Here is a 27,137-nt window from a genome sequence, read left to right as displayed (position 1 = left end):
AGGGCTGTTTTTTCCCTCTCCTGTCTGTTGAAGTACAAATGATGTGGGAAATTCTTAGTATCCAGACCTTTTCTGAAGTGATAGTTCCAGTTTTCACTCTCAAGCTTCAGCTGTCAGCAGATGAGGAACTTCTGTGTGCCAGCATAATTTTTAATGTCTTTCATTGCTTTTTCCAAACTTTTTTTTTTATAGCATACTAATATTTTTAGATTTTGTAGCACTGTGTTTCAATGAACCTCCCAATTTCATTATGTGTGTGTGACATATGTGTTTTCTGTGTTGTATTCCTTTCCTTTGGGATTTTTAAAATTTCTTTAGTCCATTACTTTGCAATATGTGTTAGTTTTCAGTGATGGTGTTTAAAAAATTTTATTCTGTTGCCTATTGAGTTCTAAATACTTTAAATTTGTGAGACTATATTTACTTTCTTTTTTTTTCCTCCACAGATATAAAGAGTAATATTAGGATAATATAATTTCATTGGTCTCAAAGGTCTAAAATCCAATTATAAACAAGATGGCCAAATAAAATCTATGTTTTCAGAGAAAAAAATCAATGTATAAATTTAGTTGGTTACTATGCCATCTTATGCTTCCATTCATGGTCTTCCAAAGAGAATGGTGAACATTATACAGTATGACAGTTTTGGTAGCATGGTTGAGTTACAGCCATACAGAAAAAATATCTTGTGTATATTTTAATTTTGCATATCTCTGTCATACCTCTGTTCTGAAATCAGTCTCTTCAAAGTCCGGAGTTTAAAGGAAATAATGAAAATTGCATAACCTGTAATTAATATGTATCATTTATGTGCATGAAAACTGCACGTGTTTTTTGTAATGGATTATAAAACACACTGTTGGTAATGGCTATGGAGTTAGCTTGGAGGGTTTAGTGGAATGCTGGGGTTTACCCTGTCCCAAATAACTACTATGGCTAATCACAATTTGGTCACATGACACAGACAACTATTCTTAATTTACGGTTTCCAGTGGTTTGCCTGTAGGAGTATTTTAGTGAATCAGAGGTTAAAGCATTATAATTATTTCAGAATTGATGTATCATTTCTTGTTTTCCCTTGTTCATCTGTATTTTCTGTTCTTTCTTTCTCTTACATGCTGCAGTTGCAAACATATTGTGGCGAGAGCAAGGTACTTTTGTTCATATTTTCTGTAGTGTGATGAAATGCTCATCTGTTGTTTCTTTTGTGTGTGTGTGTATGTGCATCTATGTTCTTTTGTACTCTACAAGTTACAGTAACTTACCTACACCCTTGCGACACTGCAGAATTTGACTTAAAAAACATTAAAGTGGAAATGAATCCTATAAATGCTCATACTTTTGTAAGCTGCTTTTCCTTTTTGGGAGAGAGAAGGAAATAAGCTGTTCACAATTTTCAGACAGTTGTTTAAAGATACACAACAAGAAGATCAGATTTAAAATGTAGACCTTTAACTTTTGGTTGTTGTCATGGTAAAACTTCTAACCAGTCAGTCTATATATTGTTGAGATTGATTTTCTTATATGAATCCCTATTATTTGAAAAAATTATAATCTTAAACAGTTTAAAATTGATATACCTGTTGTTGCTTAATTAAACTAAGCATTATATTCTTATACTCAGGAAAGGTTTGTAAATAAATGTTGGGGCAGGGAATGAATGTTTGTGATGAACTGAAGGATAAACATAAATAAAGTCACAATCAGGTGTTATTAACATAAAAATCATGGAAATATTTTTTACAAGCAAAAGATAGGTATTAATTTTCATATATATGACATGATCTCAAAAATTATCCTCATATTCCAGAAAAATACCATAATCTAAGAGTTGTCATGAGTTCCCATAATGTGGCTCTAAGTAGCCTGTTCTTCATTTTAAGTTTCAATTTAGGAATTAAAATATTTCAGTAGTAAGAAATTATTTAAATTATTTCCACTGGAAGATTGATAATACAAGATAGTAAGTGAATCAGGCTTTGCTGTGAATTCATGCTAGAAATAGTATTTCTGTAGACTTTTAAAAAATTTGTTTTTAATTAAATTAAAGATTTAAAAATCTGACATTTCATTTGCCTGTATGTACTAACCTTTGGCATTCCCAGTGTATTTATAAATATGAACTAGTTTTATTTTTTTATTCCTGTTTAACCAGTTGCTCAGCTGGTACAAACAATCATTTCTGTGATTGTAGTGGAGCTCAGCTGTGATCCTCCTGCTCTATTGGCCTTGTAGAGTACTAACGATGTGTTGAGAGTTTCATACAATTACACTGTTAATGATTAAACTAATATGCAACAAGTTTGTACCAAGTTCTCAAAAGTATGCTGTTCTCATCTCTTTTTGAGAAAGTATCAAGTATGGTTTATCTCAAAACTGAAAACATGATTAGTATCCCCTTGATTTTTTAGTTTATTGTCTTTTCAGGTCAATTTGTTGATTTCAATCATTAGAATACACCTAGGAAAATTTATCTTCTGTCACAGAAAATACCAATTAAAAATAATAGCTTACCAGAGTGCTTGTGGTAAAGACATTCAAATTTCTCTGCAAGTAATGTCAAACTAATCAAAAAGCAATGTAGAGTAGCAGATTTTGTGTCTCCTAGAACAGATATTCTCAATCTCTCTGCATAGAAATGCAGGCCAATCGTGTTTCCAATAAATACTGTTACTAATTACAACATTGGAAATATTTTACAAGACAGCAATACCCTAAAGATGCCAATGAACATGGCCACCAACTGCTCTGGGCCATCCATACTCTGCCATTTTCTGTTATGAAAGTATTAACAGATAGGAAGAGAGGGATGGGTGATTTGTAGGACAATCAAGACCACGAAACCATACATAGGCTTCAGTGCCTAGAGATATTTCTGTATCAAGTTCACAAAATCTTTATCACAACCACTTGAATCAGAAAATCTGAAAGGATTGTGAAGGTACATGTGTATTACAATAATAATGTAATATATAAATAAATATAAATCTATTCATATATATGCAAAAGAACCCCAACCACCACCATTTAAAAAAAAATAGGTGTTAGCCAGTTTTAAGTATCAATTTAGTCTAAATAAAGCAAATCTATTTATCTATTGCTTCTGGCACTGCATTAAAAATGTGCAGGATTGTATTTAGTGGGAGGAGGGTTTCAAAATTAAGACTTCAAAGGAATAGCTCCTGTAGTTCTGAAAAAGTGGCTTGCCGAGATAATTAGATATTTATGCAGATTAGATATTTGTACAGGTATCTGTAGCCACTCACTCAAATGAAGAGTTTGGGGTCATAATAAGTTGGAAAGAAGAATTAACTAATTGGATCCAGAGGTAAACATTTGTTTTATGAACTGACTTCCTTAACTTGCTATTGAAATCAAAGAAGGACATTTCATACTGTATGACCTTCACTGTTTTTGTAGAACAGTTTGGTGAACATTATTATCCAGACTTTGGAAATAAAGCTTTAAAACTTTGGGCTGTTTATTAGTCATAAATAATATCTGTACATTGGAAATCTGACTTCGGAATATTGGCACCTGAGGTGGAGGCTTTAGGAGGCTGATTAGCAAATGTCTTGGTCACCTGGGACTATCATCTGAGCTACTTCCTCACATTCTGATATTGCTTATCCTGCTAATAAGTATGGTACACTTCAGCCAATGAGAGGATGGAGAAGGGAAAACCCTGTTTTGTCCCAAGCCATGTTCACATATTCATCCCCAAGGCACAATATGCCAGTTGCTCAGCTATAGATCTCTACACTGTGTTCACTGGTACAGGTAGCCTAACATCAGTCAGGCTTATCTGCAAATTTCAGCTGTTCTTACATGATACAATGTCAGGCATTCTCTAAAGAGAGACCTGAACTTGCTGTCTTATAAAGGGTGTGTGGTTTATCTTCATACAAGGCATACAAAAGTGCCCACTGGCCAGAGTGGGCATATTGCCCTGAGTACACCCTGTGCTCTGAATAGACATAACAGGGAAGTTTTCCATGAACATAAGCCTGCTTCTATGTTGCACCTAATGCAGCGCAGAAAAGTTTCTCTCCCACTTTTTTCTAGCCTATTAATTGATTCAATATAAAGTGAGGAAAACCCTGCTTGGAGACTGCCTCTCTTTCTGGGAAAATTTGGCCAGAAATGGGAAATGATTCCACAAGATTTCTCAAAGATAATTGAATGTGTTTGTTCTGAGCATAGCCTGACAACCTTCTATGTATTACAACTTTTAAAGAACTGTGTTAGCTATGTGATTCCTGACGGGGACTGGAAACTTTTATGTACGTGTGTACATAAATACATATATACATACATACACAAACATTCATTCCCCCTACCCCCTCTTGCTTTTCTCATTACTTTATTTTGTATTGAGACCTGTTCTCTTGTCTATTAACATTGGTTTTCCCTCAGAATTTAGGATAAGCAGAATTTTAGATTCAAATTTCTTTTTCATGGGTTTGACTCCTCTGTGTTCCTATACCAAATATTGTTATGTCAAGTGAAAGCTTAGGTCCTGTGCCCAGGATGGATGCACATTTTTACCATTGTAGCCAACAGTTTAGTTGTCAGAATGGTTATAGTTATGATTTTATGAGTACTATGATTTTCTTCAAAGAATTTTATGAATATGAGCTGGTCATCCATTATTGCATCCAAATAGCAAATCAACCACTGTTGTCTTAGTTGGCACACAGAAAACTAATGAGAATGTCTTTTTCTGTGGTCATGACCATGATCACAGATATTGTGAAACTTCATGCTACAGATCTAGTTCCCACCTTCTCCACAAAACTTAGCATCATGTATTTCTGCAACATGGTGGAAGAAGGATTGAATAGTTCTGTAAACACCTATGGTCCTTCAACATTGGAATCGATATCTGCCCAACTCTGTCTTTTTAATAAAATAAAACAGAGAATATTTCCTTTTCTGACGGAAATACCAAGTTTATACCAAAGGCTCAGGTCTTTTCTTTTAATGTTGTACAGAAATAATGTTAAGTCCTCCATCCCTAAGCAAAAGTAAAAAAAAGCATACATAGAGAATTTATATTAATTTGACTTCAACGTAGATGATTTCACAAGATCACTTTTATTGCTGCAGCTGTCAAACTGTGTATTTCTAGATCTGTATTCATAAACACACTGACTTGCCAATGGAAAAAAAAAACTATGCAAAATTCTAAATAATGTAACAGTTTTATTTCAGTTTTTACAACAAAATATCCCATAGGTTTAGCTGTATTACCATCGTATGTGTTAACAAACTGATCTCATACTGAACTGTGATTAGGTTTTTAGTTCAAGACAAGGATTTTCTTTTTTGTCATTATTTAATTTTGTGTATTTCAATGTGTTTTTGTCCCTAAGGTCTGGGAATTGGGAACATGTTTTATGTTTTTTATGAAGATGGCATCAAAGTAATACAACCAGTGGAATGTGAATTTCAGAGGCATATTAAGCCTAGTGAAAAACTCCTCGGTTTTCAGGCAAGTTGTTTTTAAAAATCTATTTGTAGTGTTTTCTCAATTATAAATTTCTTTACATAAGAATTTATTATTACTAGTTCAGTGTTTTCTGCTTGATAAATTCAGCCATGTCTTTTGAATTAATAAATAGCTTATAATGGTGATCTCAAATTTCTTGTATTTTCCTCTATTAAATTCAAGCTTTCAGTCCCTCTTTTCTGTTGAATATTCCCTGAATACTTTTGCAAGCCTTTTCTTTCTTTGGCTATCTTTCTCCTTTCCCAGTTCTTTAACAACTCTCTATTTCTGGATTTGTTGTTGGTTTTTTTTTTAGTCCCCACCAGCTTCCCACTTCCAACCCACCAGTTTAAGTTCATCTTAGTGAATCAGGGATTGGTTCTCTCTATATTAAATATAGGATCTTTTGGGGAACAGGGAAGTGTTGATGGTTTCTTTTTCTCCAGTGGATGTTTGTCTATATTCAACTTGTGAGGCAAATCCCTGTCCTGGTAAACGCCCTCACAGCTTCCACTGAAGTTAGTAGAGATGATTGATGCTTTGGTTCCAACTTAAAATTCATATAAGTAGTTTCAATAACTTTACTGTTAACATATTTATAGCTGATTTTTTCCCAAATTTTTAGAATTTATGATATAGTTTCCCTGAGTAGGATGTATAAAAACACTAGTGTATTCTCCACTTCCATTTATTCTTGTGCTGTTTTTCCTTTACTGCTGATCAAATTGCTAGCTGACATGATGCATGTTCCCACAGGAACACTTGGTACTAGTCACTACATTAAGACTTACTCTATATGATATATCAGCTTTCAAAAATAGTAACTTTTTCTCATTTGGATTTGAATGAGTGACCTTGAAATACATGCTAAGCGTTGAGCTGTACACTTTGGGTTCTTTTATCTCTAATGACTCAATGACAGCAGAGCTAGAGCTGTCTCAATGGAGTTTGTCTCTTCTGTTATCATTGTTGCTGTCAAAGGCTGCTGTACTCAGCAACAAGGTTTATTTTAGTGTGAATAATTATGCTTTGAACAGCTAATCATACCTTGATTTGTGCTGCTTAAGTGAAATTAGGTTGACACAGTCAAAAATAAGCCAGAAAACCTTTTTTTATGGCTGTTTAATTAAAAAGCTGATTATTTAAGAAGTCTGTTGAAATTGTATTGATCTAAAGTGCAGCCTAGATTTTAAGAGTATTTTTATTGAAATGTGTCAATAATCAGGATGAATAGGTAAAATTTGTTCCCTTTTCGAACCTTTCAAACCTGGAGTAGTATAATAAGTATATCTTCTTGGGGGAGAAAAAAAGAAAAAGGAAAAAAAAAAAAAAAGAAAAGCCCAGGAAAATAGGCTACTTGATAACTTTCATTCTAAAGATGTTTTAAGAAACTTTTTAAAAAAAATATTCTTCTCCTTTGAAGAACATCATATGTTCCTCAAGCCTCTTTGGAAAGTCTGTTTCCTCTGAATAATAATAATAATACAACAACCCAGTTCTGTCCCAGAATCAAATTCTTATCAAATTCACCATGTGATTTCTTAGTGGTAACAGCTCATGTCATAAATTGCTGGTTATCTTTGGCTCTGTCATATACTTTTACTAATCAGAGATGTTGGTAAGTACACCAAACATGCTTTGGTGTACCTTTACATAGCCTTTCCCATTAGGGCACCTCCATGATTCAACTATTAACATATGAATTAATAAAGGAAACATGTGCTTGCTTAAATGTCTCCCATTTCTCATTTCTTTACACTTCTCTGAATTAGCTGTTCAAGTGATAAGTAAAACCCCAGGAGAGTTGCTTATTGCCAAACAGTTGCTAAAGCATAGGAACATTTCTAAATTTAGCAGTGCAGTTTAGCTAATGTCTGGATAGAAAATCCAGTTTAGAAAATGTCTGGATATTACACATGACATGCCAGTGTTCCTCCACAGGTTTCCTGTTTGTCTGTCAACAAACTTGAACTGAGCTTCTGTAAAAGAATGAGCTCAGGTGTTTCCACACAATATTGCACTGTATTGTGAACAACACTGCAGTACTTATACATATACATATTTAGGTATGCTAATTTTGCTAAAGGTAAATAGATTTTCTCATTTGCTATATACTTGAGAACCCTTATCTAAATATTTAATTACATCTTGTGCAACTGAGTGTCAATACAGCAAAACATTTTGGTGTATATCTAGCATGGGAATCAATTAGACTCACTGTGTTTAAAGTGAAGCAAAAGATTTAGTGTTTTACTGGATCGTCGTAGGTCACAGAAATTGTAAAGACCTCCTTCCTCTCCTTCCCAGAATATCCTAAATTACTTGAATCTCCTTAATGTCAAGAAATTTATTAGTCTGATAATGAAAATTCTAGGGGATAATGAAAATGCATAGGGACAGAAATAAAGTGATTTCTATTTTCTGATATAGGTTGTTGCTTAGTTAGACCAGCTTTGACAGCTGTTTGTTTTATCTGTTGTCAAATAGATTCTTAACCATGGTTCAAGTAGAGTCTTTCACCTCTTTAAACACCTCATAATTGTGAAGTGCTTGGGACGTTTTCCTCACTAACATTCAACCTTGTTTATCCTCTGCAAATTAATATTATCCAAAGACTTTATTTCTAATTCTTATGCAAAAGTGTTTTTATTTTCCTTTCACAATGAATCCCAATTAGAATAATTGTTTCCAGAGACTGGGAAAAAAGCAATTGAAACAGATGCCTTTTGGAGACTAATGGAAAAATCCTTTTGGCTTCAACATAAAGCTGATTTTCTGCTTATTACAAGAAGTAGCACATAATGGCCAAATTTCAGTGAAATATGCCATCTCATATTTGAATATATGCTGGAGGTCAGAGCAAAATATTTCATTTCAAAATAATTAATGTGACTACATGGCAGGCCAAAATTTCCACAGGAAATTAGATTGAAGCATACTTTGTAGTCCACAGAAACTGCCTTGGTATACACTCTTACAGCACAGAAAGTGTAGTAAATGCTAACCTTTGTTTGTAAAAAAAAAAAAGTTTAAAAAAATCCAGTCTGATTTTTAGTAAAGAATGTCAAGAAAACCATGATTTAATGTAGAAGATGTAATACATAAATTCATGTCTTAAAACATACACTGTTGCAGCTTGTTGGTATCATCTTACTCTTAGGCAGCCATAACATAGCTGGATATTTCATTACAGTGCCTAAAGAGTTTGACTCATATCCTGTTAAAACTCTGAGGACCCTTGCAGTAAGTGTAAGTTAATAAACGCAGAATTTGCACATATAAATCTGCAAGTACGTTTCCTCTTGAGATTTTCTTGCCCCAGACTATCTTGAAAAACTTTCTCTAAGGATTTATTTTCCTCCATCTGCTGACTTGTTATAGAGCAAGTCACTTTTTGATTAAAAAGTCTGGGAGGAATACAACAATGAAGTAAATTAATGTTTTATCAGATATTAACTTTTTTATTTTTCAGAGAGAATAAATTAGGAAAAAGTAAATTGCTCACATTTTAATTAGAAGAAGAAAATGGTGGGTTTATGCTTATATTTTAAGGAGAAATAATTTTAACCAATACCCAACCACTGGGGAAATTAATATGGAGCCTCAAAATAACTGCCTGTAGTATAAAAGAAGTCCAAACTGTCTAATGAGATAAATATTATATTTTCAAAAGCAAGATTTCAGTTCTGTTGAAATAGTTTCAAATAAATGTAGATTTGAATAACTAGAGAAACAACCACATAAACCAGTTCATACTGGGAAAAACACTCTGGTTTTGGATATGAGAATTTTGGTGCATAAGTTTCACTGTTATATTGAAAAAAAATTTTTGCTTTTATTTTATGTTTTCAGTCTTTTCGGGCAAGGTAAGAATTGGAATTGAATTATGGACATTTATGACAACTTGAAAAATGTTTTAAGACATTTAAATTACATTTGTGTATGTAGATATGTATATGTGTGGTTGTATATATATATAAAAGACTGTATTTGTACTGATCTTATAGTGAAACAATGTTTAAAAATACAGTTCTTAGTATTTTAGACTCAGATTCAGAAAATTGTATAAGGCAGTAGCTCATCTCTGGATATAGCTGTAAGTGCTTAAGTTAGAGTATTTTGCTATTCTGCTATACATCCCACAAGGGGAGGTGGTATCAGAGAAATCTTTTACACTAATCTATATGATGCCATGTGAGAGAAACACAGATTCCTTCAGCAGAAGTCAGCACTATTTTTGAATAATACATTGAATATGTCCTTGTAGAATTCAGTCCCAGAAACTCATGTAAATTAATGTGAGTCCCTGAGAGACTAATGAAAATAATGTCTCTGTGTAGATTTGTTACAGGCATTTGTGGAGTCATTATTTGAAGGTGCTCACTCTGAGGAATAAAGAGGAGGATGCAGAACAATCTAGATGTAGTTATCTGTTTAGATAAAACATGGAACTAAGACAAGATATATTTAGAATAAATATAAAAAATAATGAGATCAGTGAAACAGCCTTCCACTTGAAGTAACAATTACCCTAAAGGCAAATTACAATAGATCACTGATACGATGATTGCACATCATATTAGAGACATACTTGCATATGTTGACTTTATGCAACAATGAAAAGCATTTAGCTACTTTTAAGAATGAAAGTCCCATTTCTCCCATGCCTGTCATTCCTTAAAAAACCAGATTTTTAACTTCTCCCTTTGATCTTCATGGCTTTTTATCAGCACAAACTAAATCTTACTTCTTACTTATTTCTAAGTTCTCCTGAAGTTACTATCAGGTGCTATCACATGGCACCTGAGTTTAGTAACCTTTCCTTATCATATAATTCCTGAAAGACCTTCCCTTTGTTGAGGTTTAAGAGCCATGTAAAAGCAAGCAGTAACTTTCAATCTTCTGCAAAGAAACTCCCTTTTTTTAAGCTGGAAATTGATTTATTTCTTCTTTTAACATATAAAGACTGAGTGTATTTTTGGAAATGTAGAGGCACAGCAGGCAAAGAATGTTGATGATACAGTAAAGGAAGTGTTGAAATGCATCATCCTCTTGAAGAGCATTGCTTGGTGCCAGAGATGGTCTTCTGCCACATAATGTTTCCTGTGCCTTTCAAAAGGCGTTTGATGCTTAGAAACAGAATTCTTGTTTAAGAGCTCATCATATCTTGCTGCTCATTCTACATTGAGTCATTATCTGCTGACATATCATAATTATTTTCACAGCGGCCAGTTATGATGTATCAGGCAAAGCATTCTAAATTAGGAATAAGCAGCAAATAAGTGGCAAAAAGAAATAGTACTTATGATTTGGTAAAATTGTCCCTTGTGATGCAAAGAATTTAAAATAAGAGACAAAAGAAGAAAAGGTCAGGAAAACAAAAACACTTGATACATCCTGTACTTTTCCAAGTAAAGTGTTTTTCAGGTCCATATTTTTAAATAATTACAATGTCCATTATAGGAAATAAATCATGCTATTTCATAAATGGAATTTTCACATAGAGTAATATATTTGACCAAGTAACCTTTAATTTTGATAAAACCAAGCTTTTTCTGGGAGAAAGTATTCACAAATAGGTCGTTAAATACATGATGATTTGCCATATATTTCTACAAATTAGGAATAGTGAGCATGTAAAGTACAGTAGGCTATTCTGACTGAGAGTGTATAGTTACATCTATTATGAAATATGAGTTTGCTGAAGTCAACAGATTTTTATTTTTTTCAAATTCGTCCTTTTGCAGGAAGGGAAGGGCAGAGAGGGAAGGAATGGTAATAAGAAGACATTTGGTATTTATTGGGTATTTATTTGGTTTAACACTAGTAAGGCCATGAAAATGTCTTATGGCAGAGGTTGCCAAACTTCTTGATCTTTAAATCAACCTGTCAGTATTCCAAATGACCAAAACAGCTGATCTCTCTGACTACTGCTGCTTTGCCCCTATGGCATGTGACAACTTGCAGCACACCACCTCCCCTTTCTCTTCATGTGTATATTATCATCTCCCCAGTTACATATTTGCCTGGCTTACTGCTGTGCCCTCAGCTGCAGGGTAAGCCATGCCTGCACTGCCTCCCTTTGCAGGGCACTGTGGTGCTGCTCAGGTGGGAGCTGCCAGCTCCTGCAGTAACAAGGCACTGTGTGTCTGGTTTGGCTTTCTGGTTTTAAGGTCTTCTGCCCCTTGCTCACTTGATTTCTATATGTATGGTTTTTTCAAATTCGTTTCTTTCTCAGGTCAACAGTACTTCTCGAATTTCTAGAAAACATCCCAAAATTTGGTGTATGAATTATTTTATAGTGCCTGTGAGTTGTGGTGCTTACAGATGCAGTTTGGCTAACATGAGTTTATGTTCTTTCTAGTCAACTGTCCTTTTCCCTTCCCTACATTTTCTGAGGTTTTATTTTACAGTTAAAAAGGAAGAAAATGGGTATAATTTGTCTTTGTATTACATTGTTGATTGTTTTGATTCTTATACTTTTCCTGTTTCCATTGAATTATAGGATGAAGTTTGTCCCAAAGCAGATAGTGATCCTGTTCAGCGGTGTGTTTGGGCAACTGCTGTTAATGTAAAAGACAAGTTCATATATGTGACTCAGCCCACACTTGACAGAGTTCTCATTGTTGATGTACAGTCTCAGAAAGTTGTACAGGTATTTATTTCTCGTTTTTTAAGTTACTATCTAATTTAGACAAAAGAATTTAAGACTTCCCTTTATATTTCAGAAACAGAAATACAGTTATCTTGAGTTTAAACATGTTATTTGGAAAAAAGTTCACCTACTTTCAAAATTTAGCAGCAGTTTCTGTTTAGCAACTGTTCTTCTCAGCAGAAAATTGTAAGGAAGATAACATGAAAATAGGTTATATAAGTATTATTCGAGTAGTTCTTTAGGAAGTTTCTGACTGGAGGTACCTTTCACTCTAAAATGGTGATTCGCTAAAATAGAGTTTTATCACAAGGATGTGTCTGTCAGTTTTGACAGAAAGGTCAGGTTTGGCTACAGAAGGTGGAGGACTGTTACTCTGTATGCTTTTAGACAGAGAAATTATGGAAAGAGTAAAAATAAACACCCTTAGCCAAGACTGGAGACTTTGAATTAAAGCTTCTTCTCTACTCCTCTTTCTTGGTCTCTGGGATGCTGGAGACACTCTGTTTAGTGAAAATAATTCATTGAGTAAAAGAGAGAAATCAATGCTATGTTACAGCGATTAATACAGTTATAGAGTTTGAGCAAAACCAGGTGTGGTGTGTTAACCGTGACTGGAGGCCAGATACCACCAAAGCCACTCTACTACTCCTCTCCCCAACTGGACAGACCAAGAAATAGTTCATGGGTTGAGATAAGCAAAGGGAAAGATCACTCACCAATTACCATCATCGGCAAAACAGACTTGACTTTGATAATAAATTCAGCTCATTTCTCTACCAAAATCTAAGTAGGATAATGGATAGTGTAACAAATCATAAACACCCCTCCCCCAGCACTCCCTCCTTCCTGGGCTTAGTTTTATTCCTAGCTCTCTGCCTCGTCCCCCTCAGCAGTGAAAGAGATGAGGAATGGGAGGTCAGTTTGTCACATGTAATTTCTGCTGCTGCTTCTTCCTTAGAGAGAGAGTGGTCTTTTCCCTGCTCCCTCCTGGGGCCATTCCCATGGGAGACAGTCCTCCTTTAAATTCTTTAGCGTAAGTCTTTCCCATGGGCTTCAGTTCTTCACAAACTCCCACAGTGTGGGTCTCTTTCCATGGGATACAGTCCTTCAGGAAGAGATTGCTCCAGGTTGGGTCCCCTATGAGGTCACGAGTCCTGTCAATAAACCTGTTCAGTGTGGGTGCCCCTTCACAATTTCACAGGTCCTGCCAGGAGCCTGCTCCAGTATAGGCTTCCCATGGATTCATAGCCTCCTTCAGGCATTCACCTGCTCCAGTGTGGGGTCCTCCAGGGGCTAAAGGTGGATCTCTACTCCACCCCAGATCTCCATGGGCTGCAGGGGCACAGTTGCTTCATTGTAGTCTTCACCACAGGCTGCAAGGGAATTTCTGCTGGCTCACCTCAAGCATTTCCTGCTCTTCCTTCTTCACTGACCTGGGCATCTGCAGAGCTATTCTTCTGACATATTCCCACTCCTCTCTCATCTAGTTCAAGCACAGTAGCACTTTTGTGCATCTCAGCTATGTTATCCCAGAGGTTCTACCCCACCACTGATTGACTGGATATTGGCCAGCAGCAGGTCTGTGCTGGCACCAGCCGGCGCAGGCTCTGTCGGGCATGGGGGAAGTGTCTGGCATCTTCTTACAGAAGCCACCCATATAGATCCCCCCTGCTACCAAAGTTTGTCAAACAAACCCAATGCACACTTAAACCCAACCACACTTAAACAGAGCTTTTCTTCATGCATTTTGGTTTTCTCACTAATAAGTAAATGAAAAATCTTTTAAGTATAGATTATATGTTAGGCTCCAGGGAGATGATATTGTGTCCTTAAAGGGGGCTTATAAGCAAGTTGGAGACATATTTATTAATAGGGACAGTATCAATAGGCAAGGGGTAATGATTTTAAACTAAAAAAATGGTAGATGAAGGCTAGATATAATGAAGACATTTTTTACAATGTCTTCATTGTGAAACACTGTCAGAGGTTGCCCAGAGAGGTGGTAAAAGCCCCATCCTGGAAACCTTCAAAGCCAGTTTTCATGGGGATGAGCAAACTCATCTAGTTGAAGATGTCCCTGCTCACAATGGAGGTTTTGGACTAGACAACTTTTAAAGGTCCCTTCCAGCTCAAACTATTCCATGATGTAAGTGTACACATGTATTCTCTATAGGCATATAAAATTTAAAAATAAATAACAAAATTGCATTTATAAAATTGCATTAATTTCAAAAACAATTTTAATACTTTTGCATACTTGAAACACCTGCTTTCTGAATTCTGTGTCAGCTGACTCAGAAATGGTTTCCTCAAAACTTTAACTATTCAAATGGTGGCAAGGACTTTTAAAATATTTTATCCAAGAAGTTAATAAAAAAAGGTGGGGGTTTTAACTTAAATTTCCCTTTGCGTATTAAAATAGAGATAAAATGAGTGGGTAATGATTTTTTTTTTCTGAAAACTATACTTTTTTTACAATTAGTTTGACATATTACTTCAGGAAAACAGAGTAAAAACCCACAGTCTCAACACAGTCCACAAATTTGGAGGACTGGTATATCTGGCAATGTTTTCCATGGTCTCTGACTGACATTCAGGTGTCAGCTTCCTTTTCTCCACAGGAGGGATGAAATATCAATATAATTGCATTTATTAGCATTTAGACTTCAGTGTCAAAAGCACATGATTCCTCTTGAGCTCACTGAGAATAGGTTTTAATTTAGGTTTTATGAAAAATGTTCATTGGTAGGCTCTTCTAATTTGTCTTTAGTTACATTATTTATTGTTTTAAATATGTAAAAATATATATCACTTTAAAAAATTGCAGAGATACTTACTGCAAAGATGTATGTCAATTAAAAAGTAAAATTCAGTAAATTAGCCACTAATTAAAAGCTCAGCCCTTCCCCAGGAATATGTAAAGCAGTTGTGCAATTTTTGAATTACATTAGATTGTAATATCAAAAAAAAAATCAGGTTTCTGTAATGAGCTGAAAAACAGATGTACAGAATGCCTAAGCATAGCAAAGAGCTTTGTGCACTGAGTCTGTGCTACTTAGCAAGAATATTGAGCTAAAACCAGGATACTCCAGCAGCTTTCATGTTATTCCGGGGGAAAAAAAAAAAAACATTTCAAAGGAATTTTATTTTGAGGGATAGAATAGTATTGCTTTCCCCCTAATTTAATAATATCCAGATTATGAACTATGGAAACTATAGAATTAAATTTACCCCAGCTGTGGAAAACTTTTTCAGGAATGGAAGTCTTGGTTTTGATGGTTCTAGGTGTTTAAGTAATCATAATACACTATTTTTCCATTTCACAGTACTTAACAAAGATTTTTGGTGAGACAATATAACCAGTTTAACCAGACATAAATAAACCAGACAGTTTAACCAGATAAATAAATTAAACCAGATGCGTTACTGTCACTTTTGAACACCTAAGTAGAATTTCTACTCTTTGTTGCTGATCTGAATGTTATTTCCTAGGATACACTTAGCCAAATACATGGGAAAAGTACAAGGGGACTTGATCTGTGTCCAGCTTACCCATGCCATTATTCAAAATAGACTTAAAAACCAGGCAAAACCAAACAAAATAAAAAAGAGATAAAAATAACAGTAGTTGCAAACAAAACAAATAAATAATGAAAGCATAAAACCTATACAATCTTTTTACATATAATATAAAACTATGAAAAGTAAAACCACTATTGATTCACAGATCGGTTTTAGAATTGAAATAAGGCTAATTTGGAATTTAGTAACAAGTCAAGAGATACTTTGTTTAGCATTTCTTAAAACATGCATGGCTCTGTCTTCTTGTCTTTTAAAAATAAGCATTTATTTTCTAGCTTTATTTTCTGTAAGCAGAAAGAATGTTCTAACCATTAAATGTTGCTTTATTCATATGATGTGCATTTACAAAAACACTTTTACAAACAGGAAGCACAGAAGGGAATTTAGTTTTCCAGATCAGTCTGTTTTCATTACTTAGAGTACTGCTTAGCACAGAGTAAAATAAAGATTTAATTCATTTTTGGAAAATAGAAACTCAGCTCAGAAAGGTTCAGAAATTAGAGCATTTTTCTTGTTAGACTGTATTTTTCCTGAGTAACATATTAATGCAGAGGATATAATTTTCATACATGTGCATGTAACTATTTCTAGTCTACATCTTAATAAGAGTGATGCTAACAAGAAAGTCTACATTCTTAATAAGAAGCCACCTTGCAAAAAAAGCACATAGGCTAGTGGGAATAAATGTGGAGATAATGTCATATTTTAAAAGCAAGAGCACTCTAATGAAACTTCCATCACTGTGCAAAGACCCTAAAGAAAATTAAAAATTTATTTGAAAGGACTTTAAATCATGTAGTGGTGCTGTTTTCTGTGTAAAAATAATGTTTATTTGGTTTTGCTTATTACAATGTTTTCTCTGAAGTACTACTATACATGTTATTGCTTTCTACTATGAAAGTTAATGTAAAAGGTGTGCAGATATGTGACAACTAGATTTGAGGATGATTTATTTTTATGACAGGTATATTTATCAAAGTAAGTACTTTAGAGGATTCTATAGCAGATTAAATTGAAATGTATTGGAAACATGGATGGTGTATCTTTAGGGAGATATATAGAAGGAGACTTTTTGACTTATCCAGGTAATTCTCATTCTAAAGTCAAGGGGAGCATTTGCTTTCATTTTCATTGAAGGCAGGAATTGCGCAGTATTGCATAGTGGCACACCACTAAGTGGGATGACTTACAGGCTGAAGTAAGCAGAGTCATTGTCTTTCAGACCTCAGTGTGCTGCTGGCAGATCAGCCTGGTCAGCTAGAAACAGCTGTGAAAGTCTGCTTCTGAGATGCTCAACTCCTTTTTGCTGCTGGCTTCCCTCTAGGGAGCCATACTGTCTGTGCCTGACCCTGCAAGCAATTCCTTCTGCTCCTCCTGGCTGTGCCACGACCCCAACTCTGAACGCAGCTGGCGGTCCTCTGGCAGAACATGTATGGGTCAGACCTTTGTCTAGGGAAGCCAAAAGGAAATTTGACATGCCTTGACAAATTAGCCATACAACAGTTCAAGTATTATTTTAAACAACTTGTTTTCTAGTATGTAGCAGAAAGAAGTTATCAAACAAAAAATTACCTTTTTCAAGGGGTAACTTGTGATTTTAAATGAGCCAGTGAGCAACCTGGCTTCATTTTCCATTTTCAAAAGGAAAAACAAATTCTGTTTAGATGAAGTGGTCGCTTGCAACACCTCAGGAGTACAGTTAAGTATCATCAGCAGTCTCAGCCAGCCATTAGTGCATTATCTTGAGGATCTACATCATTAGTTTAAATTAGGTTCACTTAATTAGCCAGCTGGTACTCTCCTTGACACACTGATAAACAAGCTGTGCTTTACAGTTCCATAATAGTAAGACTAAAAAACAATTTCCACCTATTTTTTCTTCTTTAATGATGAAAATAAAAAAGTAACCCCCCACTTGTTTAGCCTGTGCGTAACATCTCTTAATCAAATACATTATACTGCCATTTAATACCTCTGTATTCTTCAGTTTTTGTAACAAAGGAAGTTTAGAGCTCAGCTGTCTAAAAGGTTCATGGTCTCACGTGACAGTGCTTAAAGCTGTAGGGAAAAGACTATTGTTCTGATCACAGGTCTATGAAAAGTAGCAACTATAATTGGAAAACATATGAAAACAATCCTTCCTACTTCAACAAAATATACACATTTTAACTGATAGGAAGCTTTGGGTGCAGCAACATCATGTTGATTTTTTGCAGTAACAGCTTCCATTAATTCCAGTATGTGGCTTGAGAATACTCTTCCCTTTTAAACCATTTTTCAGTAAATGGTGTAGTTTTTCAACTGATACATGTAAAGTGAGAGTGATGGCAGGAAAGGAAGGTACGTAGTTTTGTACTTGATTTAAAACTTTTGTTTTCAACTTCTTAAAGGCTTCAGTCTAATGTAATTTTGATACCAAGTGTTAGAGTACATAATAAAAAACAAATTTTCACCAATTCACTAACTCTGAATTAATCAGAGGGCTGTTTTAACAATTGACAACATAATTCCTAAATATGTTTCCTTCGTAAATGTGACAAACAAAGAATTTCTTTTTTTATTCTATTTCAGGCAGTGAGTACAGATCCTGTTCCAGTGAAACTACACTATGATAAATCACATGATCAAGTTTGGGTGCTGAGCTGGGGAAACATGGAAAAGAATTCACCAACTTTGCAGGTGAGGTGATCACAATGATTATATGTAAGGAAATACAGACAAGTTGAAACTTTGTGTAATTGCAGTGTGTTTCATATTTTCCTTTTAGCGTTATTGCCATGACCCCAGCACTGGCAGAGAAATTATTTTAGGTAAACAGAAAACAAGTCAGACAACTGACCTCACCAAAAAAGTTAATGATTATTTTCAAGACCCTTAGTGTAACTGACAATGGCTAATGGATAGAAGGATAAGAAATGCAGCTGAAAACAGCAACATGTACTGTACTGCCAGGCTTTTGAGAGTAAACTGTTGCTGTTCATGATATTTTTGTCCCTAATTAGGGGATAAACTGAGCTTTAGACATACTTCCATTTCACTAAGGTCATATCGACATTCTGGAGGTGTCAAGCTCTGTCTTTATTAGGTTTTACTCAAATGAAAGATATTAAAAATCTTAATTTTTCCCATTCCTTGGAGCAGTGACAAACCTAGGGACAGTCACTAAAGAAACATCTCAAGAAGCTGTACTTACCTTACTACTTTTTTATTAATTTCTATTCCTTATTTATATCAATCCCCCAAGACTATGATGATCAGCCTTGTATCATAATTTAAAAATTCATTTTTCTTTTAATTTGTTTTCCTTTTCTTCAGAAATTAATGAAATCCTTATGCATTTAATATATACTTATATATAAGAAAAAGAATAAGAGAAATTTGAAAAGCAAAATTAGTTACATTTGAAATCACCTTTTCAGCACCTACAGATTCTTAGTAACTTTGAGCATACAAGGTAACTTTTGCCACTACTCCCCTGAACTGATAATTGAGTCGGTCTTACCACATTTTAAAGTGACTGATCATTCTCACCCTCATTTTTAATTACAGGACCAATAATAGATTGTCTTCTTTTCTTAAAAAAAAATCCACTCTCAATGCATATATTTGAAAAGCATAGTGGCTATTATATGGAATTGTCTTTTATTCACCCATAAGCATTTGCTTCAGAGAACGTCCAAGATTTTGGGATTTGAATAAAATTGGTTCATAATAATTTAAGAAATATGTAAACTCAGTTCAGCTTGTTCTTCTGAAATATGTCTGTGCTATGCTGAATTCTCTCATGATTGACAAGAGTTGGGAATATGCATAGCCATATGTTCCAGTGGATTTGTTGATAGCATCTTTTCACTCTGGCTGAAGAGCTTAAAAAATTTAATCTCACTCTAAGATCTAGTGTAAAAAAAAAGATAAACAAAAAGCTTAGTTTAAACTAAGAACTGTTAAAGGGTTTAGTAATGTAAATGAATAAATATGGATTCAGGGTTGATAAAAAAGAGGGGAAAAATAAGTATGATGACTAAGAGGTCTCGTATGTAATAGTTCTCTGAAATCTGTAATGTTGATCAGCTTTATTCACTGTTACTTGCACTCTTTTTCTTGGTAACGTGGAAAAGACAACACAAGAGAATACAGAGGCAATGCTGCATTCATTTGGATTGAGATTTGAGTTTTAAAGAGTACTTCTATAGTTTATAATGATGTTACTTTATGCAGGTGATAACGCAAGCCAGTGGGAGTGTTTCTCATCACACAATCCATACCCAGCCCGTGGGGAAGCAGTTTGACAGAGTGGATGACTTTTTCATTCCAGCTACAACCCTTATCATTACCCATGTACGGTAAGTTTGTCTGAATGAAGGGAATGTTGGATTGTCTTTGTGTTCATCATAAGAACAGGTTCTGACTGTGACAGAACTGAACAATTTGATCAGCTGGATTTTAAAAGACATGGAACACAGAGAGGCTGAGGAAAACAGAACACTTAACACAGGCATAAAGCAGTCCCCAAGCCCTCTTAGAGGAAAACCTATTTTTCTTCCTCAAAATCCACTAGTAAGAATTTGATATATAATTTTCTTTCTTTCCTTTTTCTTTCTTTCCTTTTTTTATTTCCTGTAACATTTCTACCTCTAGGTATTGAATAATTCTGCAGTCTAGGATTTTTTCCTCTGAGTATTGCATCAATGTGTATTAGTAGTTTGTATGTTTAGAGCTTCTAAGTTTTTTTGCAAGCTGACACAGATCCATTTCACCTCAAAACAGCTCTGCCAACAATTATCTATTGTTTATTCTGATATTTCAAGTTCAAGTTTCTATAGGAATATGTTCATTAGATAATCTCAACTGTCATCATTCTGTTCTAGCAAAATTCTGAAATTACAGGTGTAAACAGGCATCTCCATTAAAAAGGATATAATTTCTGATCGTAGTGAGTAGTACTCTTTTAAATGTGAAAACATGCAATTTAGGATGATTTTACCATTGATTTTAGAATTCACTCTGTATGTGCCTGGGAAGAATCTAGTCTTCTGTGTCAAAGAACATTTGGCTTCTTCTAAAGATGTTGCTGATGAGAGATTTTTTTTTTTTTTATTTCCTACAAAATTCTAAATTAACAAGTAAGTTAGCAATCAGCTGTATGCAATTTAAAAAGAAATTTATAAATTAATATACCTGAATAATAAATTGACTCTAAGTACCACTATTACCATATTTCTTGAACTGAGTCGGCAAATCCCTATTGTGTCCCTGAAGTAATCTGTAGTCCTCACATTCAGCCTTAGAAAAACATTAAATATTTCTGCTATATTTGGAACAGATATGTATTGTGAGGACAAAAGTTACTGTTTCATAAACTAGCAAGTACTAGAGGTACTGCCCAAACAGAACTGACATTAAGATACTTTAATGTTCAAGTAAATAGGAAAATAAAACCATGGATAGTGATAAACATCATACTAGGAGGGGAATCAGGACTGGGAAAAGAAAAATAGGGCCAGTCCAAAGCTAGTGTTGGATTTGCCTTGTCTAACTCAAACTATTTTAGGTTGATATTTTGCCCAAATAGGCGCTTCCTGCTTTGCATGTTACCTTCAGCTGCTGAGTCATTTCACATGTCCTGTATGCAACTCAACAGAAGATAGAATGAAAGAATAAAAGAAAACACACAGGAATAAAAAAAAAGTATGAAATAAATTGAACACTGAAACAATAAAAACTGATAAGTGCCTGCAGATATATAATAAACATGTACATCAGTTCAGGGCTAGTAAAGGTTTTTTGTTTGCTTGTTGTTTACTTTTGGTTTTGGGTTTTTTTTTTAATATTCACGTGCCAGATCAAATTACCAAGATTGCCAAAATGCCAAAATAAAATTTCTGGTCTGGCAAAAAAGCCTGCAGCAGTTTGTCCACTGCTAAACCCATAGATTTGGAGCACTTAATGAACAAAATCAATTTGGTTTTATCAAATAATGAGCTTAAGGGAAATGCTATTAATTCTGAGTGCCTTTTCTAAAAAGAAAATTAAAAAACAACTATGCGGACAAAAATACTGCTTTTCTTTCAATGTATTCTTCAAGAGCTCTTTATGTTAATCAGTTGTTGAAGAATTTGTCTTCTATAACATCTGGCCTGCCAGTACCTTGCTTTTTTTGTTTAAATTAGAATTCAATATGTGAGCAATGTTACGGGAAAGATTTAAAATTAACTGCATTTATCAAATTAGTAGTGATGTAGAAAATCCCCGTCTATTAAAGTTAATATGACTAGTCAACAACAAAAAAACCCACTCAATCACAGCATGTGTTTCTCAAGGCTGTTAGGCAACAAACATAAAGCTTGAGTTTATTATTTTTGGGAGTGTATACCAACCAGGGGAGCAATTTATGAGTATGAATTGCAAAAAACAGCTAAGAGAGAAATAACCCCACTGGCTAAGTTGGCTGGTGTAGTTAATTGCCCAAGGGCCCTATTTACTCTTTGTCAGAAATTAACTCCCTTTGACCATGCAACACCAGCTCCCTTCAGAAAATTGAAAACATTCTGTAGCTAGGTGCATTTGTCACTTGTAAACTAAAATTTTGAATAATGGAGCAGAAGACAGTATGCATGGCTTACCAAGTTAGCATCCAGAACTAAACACACTGTCCAAATAAAGGCAATTCTAAGCAAAAAAAAAGGCATATAACTTAAAAGTATTAAATAAGTTTCCTAACAGCTAGCACAAACCATCTGATACCATTTGCAGTGTATTGCTATCTACAGCATATTCTGTCCAATAGGTTGGCTTGTTGACATGTAGGAAGAGAAGTAAAGGCAAATAATTTAAAGCCATAGTGAGTCATTATTTAAAAAAAAAATAATAATAGCTAAAATGGTAATTACTAGTAGTATGTATGTAAGTATTTAAAACTTACTGCAAAATAATTTATTTAAGAAGTGGTGGAGCTATACTTTTGATTTACCTAGGTCAGTTATTTTTATAAATGAAAATCCAAATGGGCTGCTCATTATTAGAAAAGAATATTCCACACATTTTAATGCTCTTTTGAGCAGCAGATAATTTAGGATACACTTCCTACAGATCAGACATTTGAAGATATACTATAAATTTTGGTCTCAGGTAAACAGTAATTAATTCCAAGGAAAAAAATGGTTTTCCATATTTTTCCTACCACTGACTGAGTTAATTTTTTCTTGTACTTATCACACAACATGAGTCAAAGCAAATAACCTTTTGGTTTTATAACCAGCAGGCATAACATTCATTCATGCTCTGAACAACTGTGATGCACCATCAAAACATCAACTAACCAAACTAAGTAGGCATGAGCCAAAAGACGTAGAGGAAGAATAGATTAATTTATTGTCTTTAAACTTTTCTTATAATTGTTGGCCAGTTGATATATATGTGATATAATATGTGTACAGAACAGGACAAGAAAAGAAACTTTATCATTTTGGGGAGAAAACTGTGGTAGGTTCAATACCACTAGATAATTTTGAGATGTTAGGAAGGTGTCTCCCTCTCTTTTATGATCCAGTAATACTATCTCCTTCCACTCAAACACCATTAGGAATTAAATTATGTTTTTTTCTGTAATCCTTTTGTATCTGCATTTATAAAGATATATATGTGTGTGTGTGTATGCATATATTTATAAAGAAAAGAAAATATATCTTTGTTTTAGTGAAAATGTAGTAATTATTACCCTAATAATGTCTAGAGCAGCCTCACTTGATGTTTCCAAATAGCAAGTTCATGGTTGTACAGAGAGTCTCAGTTGCAGATAAACTTGATTGGCATCCCATTATAGAGCTGACTTAATTCTAGATTTTTCTGTCTGTTTTTTTTTTTGACAAGACTAGTTCACCTGCTTATTCTAAGGAAGGAATTGCATCATGCCTTTGAGTATTCCTTCATGATGGAAATAAATTTCCTTTTTTTTTCTCACTAAGCAAGCTCAGAGTTTAGAGAAAGTCAGTTTCCCATGAGTTTTCATTAGTTTCTTGTGCCAGCTACTTGTAGTGCAATGCACAAGAGATCTTAATCTTCATCTTAGAAAAAGAGGCTATGATACAAAACAGTAAAACTTATTGTTTGAAAGAACACTGAAAGAAATTTGTTCAGTCTTGCAGTTGGAAATCTGAAGATTTCAAAGGGAAAAAATTATATATTTATCTTGCCTATCTTGAAAAACAGCCCATCCCGCTCTTATCGTTGGCTGTGCACTCACTGTCAATCTACTTTAAATTATACCAAGAGAATGAATGAATAAATGTAAAGCACTGATTTTCATGCACACTTCCATGCCCATATTTTCAATACACACAGCTTGGAAAAGTCTCCCCTTCCCCCTAATTCTGTTGAAAAATTACCAAACACCAGGGCCACAAAAGTAGGTAGGATGAGATCTGTTAATCTGTCATCAATAGTACAAATCCTAAAGTGTTTTTCTTCAGTTCTTTCTGAAGATTTTTCCTTCTGTAGATGCACTTTATAAGAATTGGGTATGCGATTTCAATATTTGTCCTTATACACTGAATAAGGAGAAAACTTTATTCAGCGAGCTATTTCTGTTCCAAAGCAATTCAGGACAACCAATGATCTTGTCCTTAATAGTCTGCTAATACCACTCCTTATCATAAAAATAGACTTTTGCAATTAGTATATGGGATGGTTGCAGAAGGATGACTTGTACAATACCCACGAAAATATATTCTTGGAAGCCTAAGGAGCAAAAGGGCTGATTATTTGCGCTCCAGTGTTCATAAATTAAAGTGAACAAAAGATAATTGGAATAAATTAAGGTCTTTCACTACACTGCAAAATGTTTCAAAAGCAGTATTAAACTAACTCACTGTAATGGAGTAACTCTAAGTTTTTAGATGCTTTAATCTTTGAGCAGTGTTTTAAATGTCATACTGTTACCTAACCTAACAAGTGGAAGAATGAGCAATCAACTCACTGGTGAGATGGCTCAGGACCTGAATAGAGTTTACATGTTCTGTTTGAGTTTTTTCTCTCTTTTATGCCTTTGTTGTGTATGGCAATAGGGGAAGCAGTCTTTCTAAAATCACGCTTATTCATTTGCACAAAACAATCCAAAAACTAAGCTTTTCTTTAAGAGGTAATTGGAATGTGCTGCCAATGCATTCCTGTGAACCTTCTTAAATGAAACCCATGTGGAGCAGTGAGTCAGTACATTCACATTTCATTCCAGAGTTTAAGCCCCTACAGAGGTGTGAAGTAGCTGACAGAGTGTGAGAGCATTTTCAGTGTTTCTATGCAAATAATCAAAAGGAAGACATTATTTTTTTGCAAAAATCCTACATAATCAGAAAAAGCTTTCTATTCAGTAGTTCCTGAGTGAAACAATGGAAGCAGTGCATGCTAAGTCAGCTGTAGATGAAACATTAACAAAAGAAATATAATTAATTTAGGGGTTTAATTTTTCACATAAACAGTATGATTTAGTGCAAAGATAGGGACAATTTAATATTTTACAAATTCAGTTAACAATGCACATTAGGGGAGCAGAAATTTTGAGACAGTTCTTAGTCATCCAGCTATAAGCCTATAATGACACACGGAAAATAGGGAAAAAGCTTGAAAGCCGGAAGAAAAAGGAGACAGCTCAGTAGTACCAGGGCAAGAAAAGAAGATCTAGAAAATATTCTGCAATTCCTGATAAGGACTGTGGAATCTGGCAGTGAATCCTACATGGTGGCACAGCACACAAAGGAGGGATAGGGGTTCACTCTGCAGCCTCCTACTCTGTGTCTTAGTTAAAGACTCATGCTAAATGAAAACCTTGTGGTCATTTTTTCCCCTCTCCTCATATTTGCCCCCCAAAAGAAGGACCCTTCTGGTCCATAAATATGTTGCTTTTGAAAAATAGGTTTTTTTGGGAAAGATAGAGAGGAGACAGCAAAAAGTCTTTTTCTCTATCTGTTTTTGGCTTTAAATAGTGGATTTTAGAGCATCTTTGTTCCAGAGGGAATCTAAAGAATGAAAGATTGATTCAGCTCCGACAGTTTTGTAACATTGAAACTTACTCTGCCCAACTACCACCAATGGCAACAACAACTATTAAAATAAGTGACTTCTTAGAAGTGTGAAGTCCTCTTAAGTGCATCAAACCTATATTCTCTACTTCAGTCCTTCGCTGCTCACATGTTCCCACCCAAAAATTCCATAAATGTAGTCAATACATATCTCTAACCTAAGAAACTCTCAGTCCTTTAGGTAATTACAAGATATATCAAGTGCCCAAATTTACATCTGCATCCTCTTTTAGCTCCACTCCTATACTCTAAGTGACAGAGTTGGCAGGCTTTAAAATGTGCTAGTCAGTATGAATTCCCAACTGTGTCTGTGGAAAAGCACCTACAGAAATCATGAAGATGAAGATAATTGCTATCATTCCACAAGTCCAGTTATGATGTGCTGTCACTGAAATGATGTTCAGAGGTGTACATAATGTTTTTGAAGCCAGCCATTTTGTAATTCAGGAAGAAAATATTTTCAAAATATTTTTAAAGTTAATTTTCATCTTGATGCTATGAAGTTTAATAAATAATTAAGTGCACATTTAAATGTATCCAATATAAAACTATTTTAACATTTTTATTCAATGTGACTGCTTCTAACCTAGCAAAATAAAGGTATGCACACATAGACACACACATATATATAAGGAATCCATCTGGAAAACGATCTTGTTTGTGGAATCAGTTATTCGTGTGCCTTTTTGCCACATCAGCTGACAATTCAATACTGCTTGACCAATTTTTTTTAACTTATGGTCCAAATCTTTTCCTCTTAGGTACCTTGAGTAAAACTTCACAAAGTTCTTGAACAACAAATTCCAGCTATCAGCAGAAAAAAAGATTATATAAAAAAACATTTCCACTTCAGTGTGACTATTTAGAAATGAGAATTCCCTTCAAATGTTACCTGAAACATGAGATTGCAGCCAGCCTTTGTATCACTGTAAAATAACATCAGTCAAAAACAAACAAACAAAAAAAGAATCCTTTTTTTCTACTTGACCTTCCCCATTAGCTCAGAAAGTGCCTGGAACCTGACTTAAGTAAGTCTAGTCACCTGTAATGTAGCAAAAGGTAGTTTTGCTAAATTGTATTTTTTTTTTTTTCACACAGTAACGTTTCTTCTCCTTTGCATGTGCAGAAGTCATTACAGGAATATTTACCTTTGGAAAAAATACCATCTTCCATCTGAAGTGGACAAATCATTGTGGCTAAAAATAAATGTTGTACCTGTCTCATAGAACCTATCTGCTTTTAAAAATTCAGCATCTACCAGTACCAGTATGTAGAAATACATGAAACAATGCAATGTTTAAAAACATAATCAGATATAAGAAGAAACTAATCCCTG

At 34.5% G+C, this 27,137-nt stretch overlaps 1 protein-coding gene across 1 annotated transcript in view; it reads left to right on the top strand.

Moving 5' to 3' along the window:
• FSTL5 (follistatin like 5) overlaps nt 1-27,137 on the top strand; it is a 273,043-nt gene that overhangs the window by 226,263 nt on the left and 19,643 nt on the right. Inside the window, exons 11-15 of the mRNA XM_053941595.1 lie at nt 1,125-1,151; nt 5,376-5,494; nt 11,997-12,146; nt 18,300-18,407; nt 19,947-20,071. Coding sequence (XP_053797570.1) covers nt 1,125-1,151; nt 5,376-5,494; nt 11,997-12,146; nt 18,300-18,407; nt 19,947-20,071 — 529 coding nt within the window. The remainder of the gene's footprint in view (nt 1-1,124; nt 1,152-5,375; nt 5,495-11,996; nt 12,147-18,299; nt 18,408-19,946; nt 20,072-27,137) is intronic.

This window comes from Vidua chalybeata, chromosome 4 (genome assembly GCF_026979565.1).
Source record: "Vidua chalybeata isolate OUT-0048 chromosome 4, bVidCha1 merged haplotype, whole genome shotgun sequence".
NCBI lineage: Eukaryota > Metazoa > Chordata > Aves > Passeriformes > Viduidae > Vidua > Vidua chalybeata.
The sequence above is the reverse complement of the archived record's forward strand: the minus strand, read 5'-3'. Positions and strand labels throughout refer to the sequence as shown.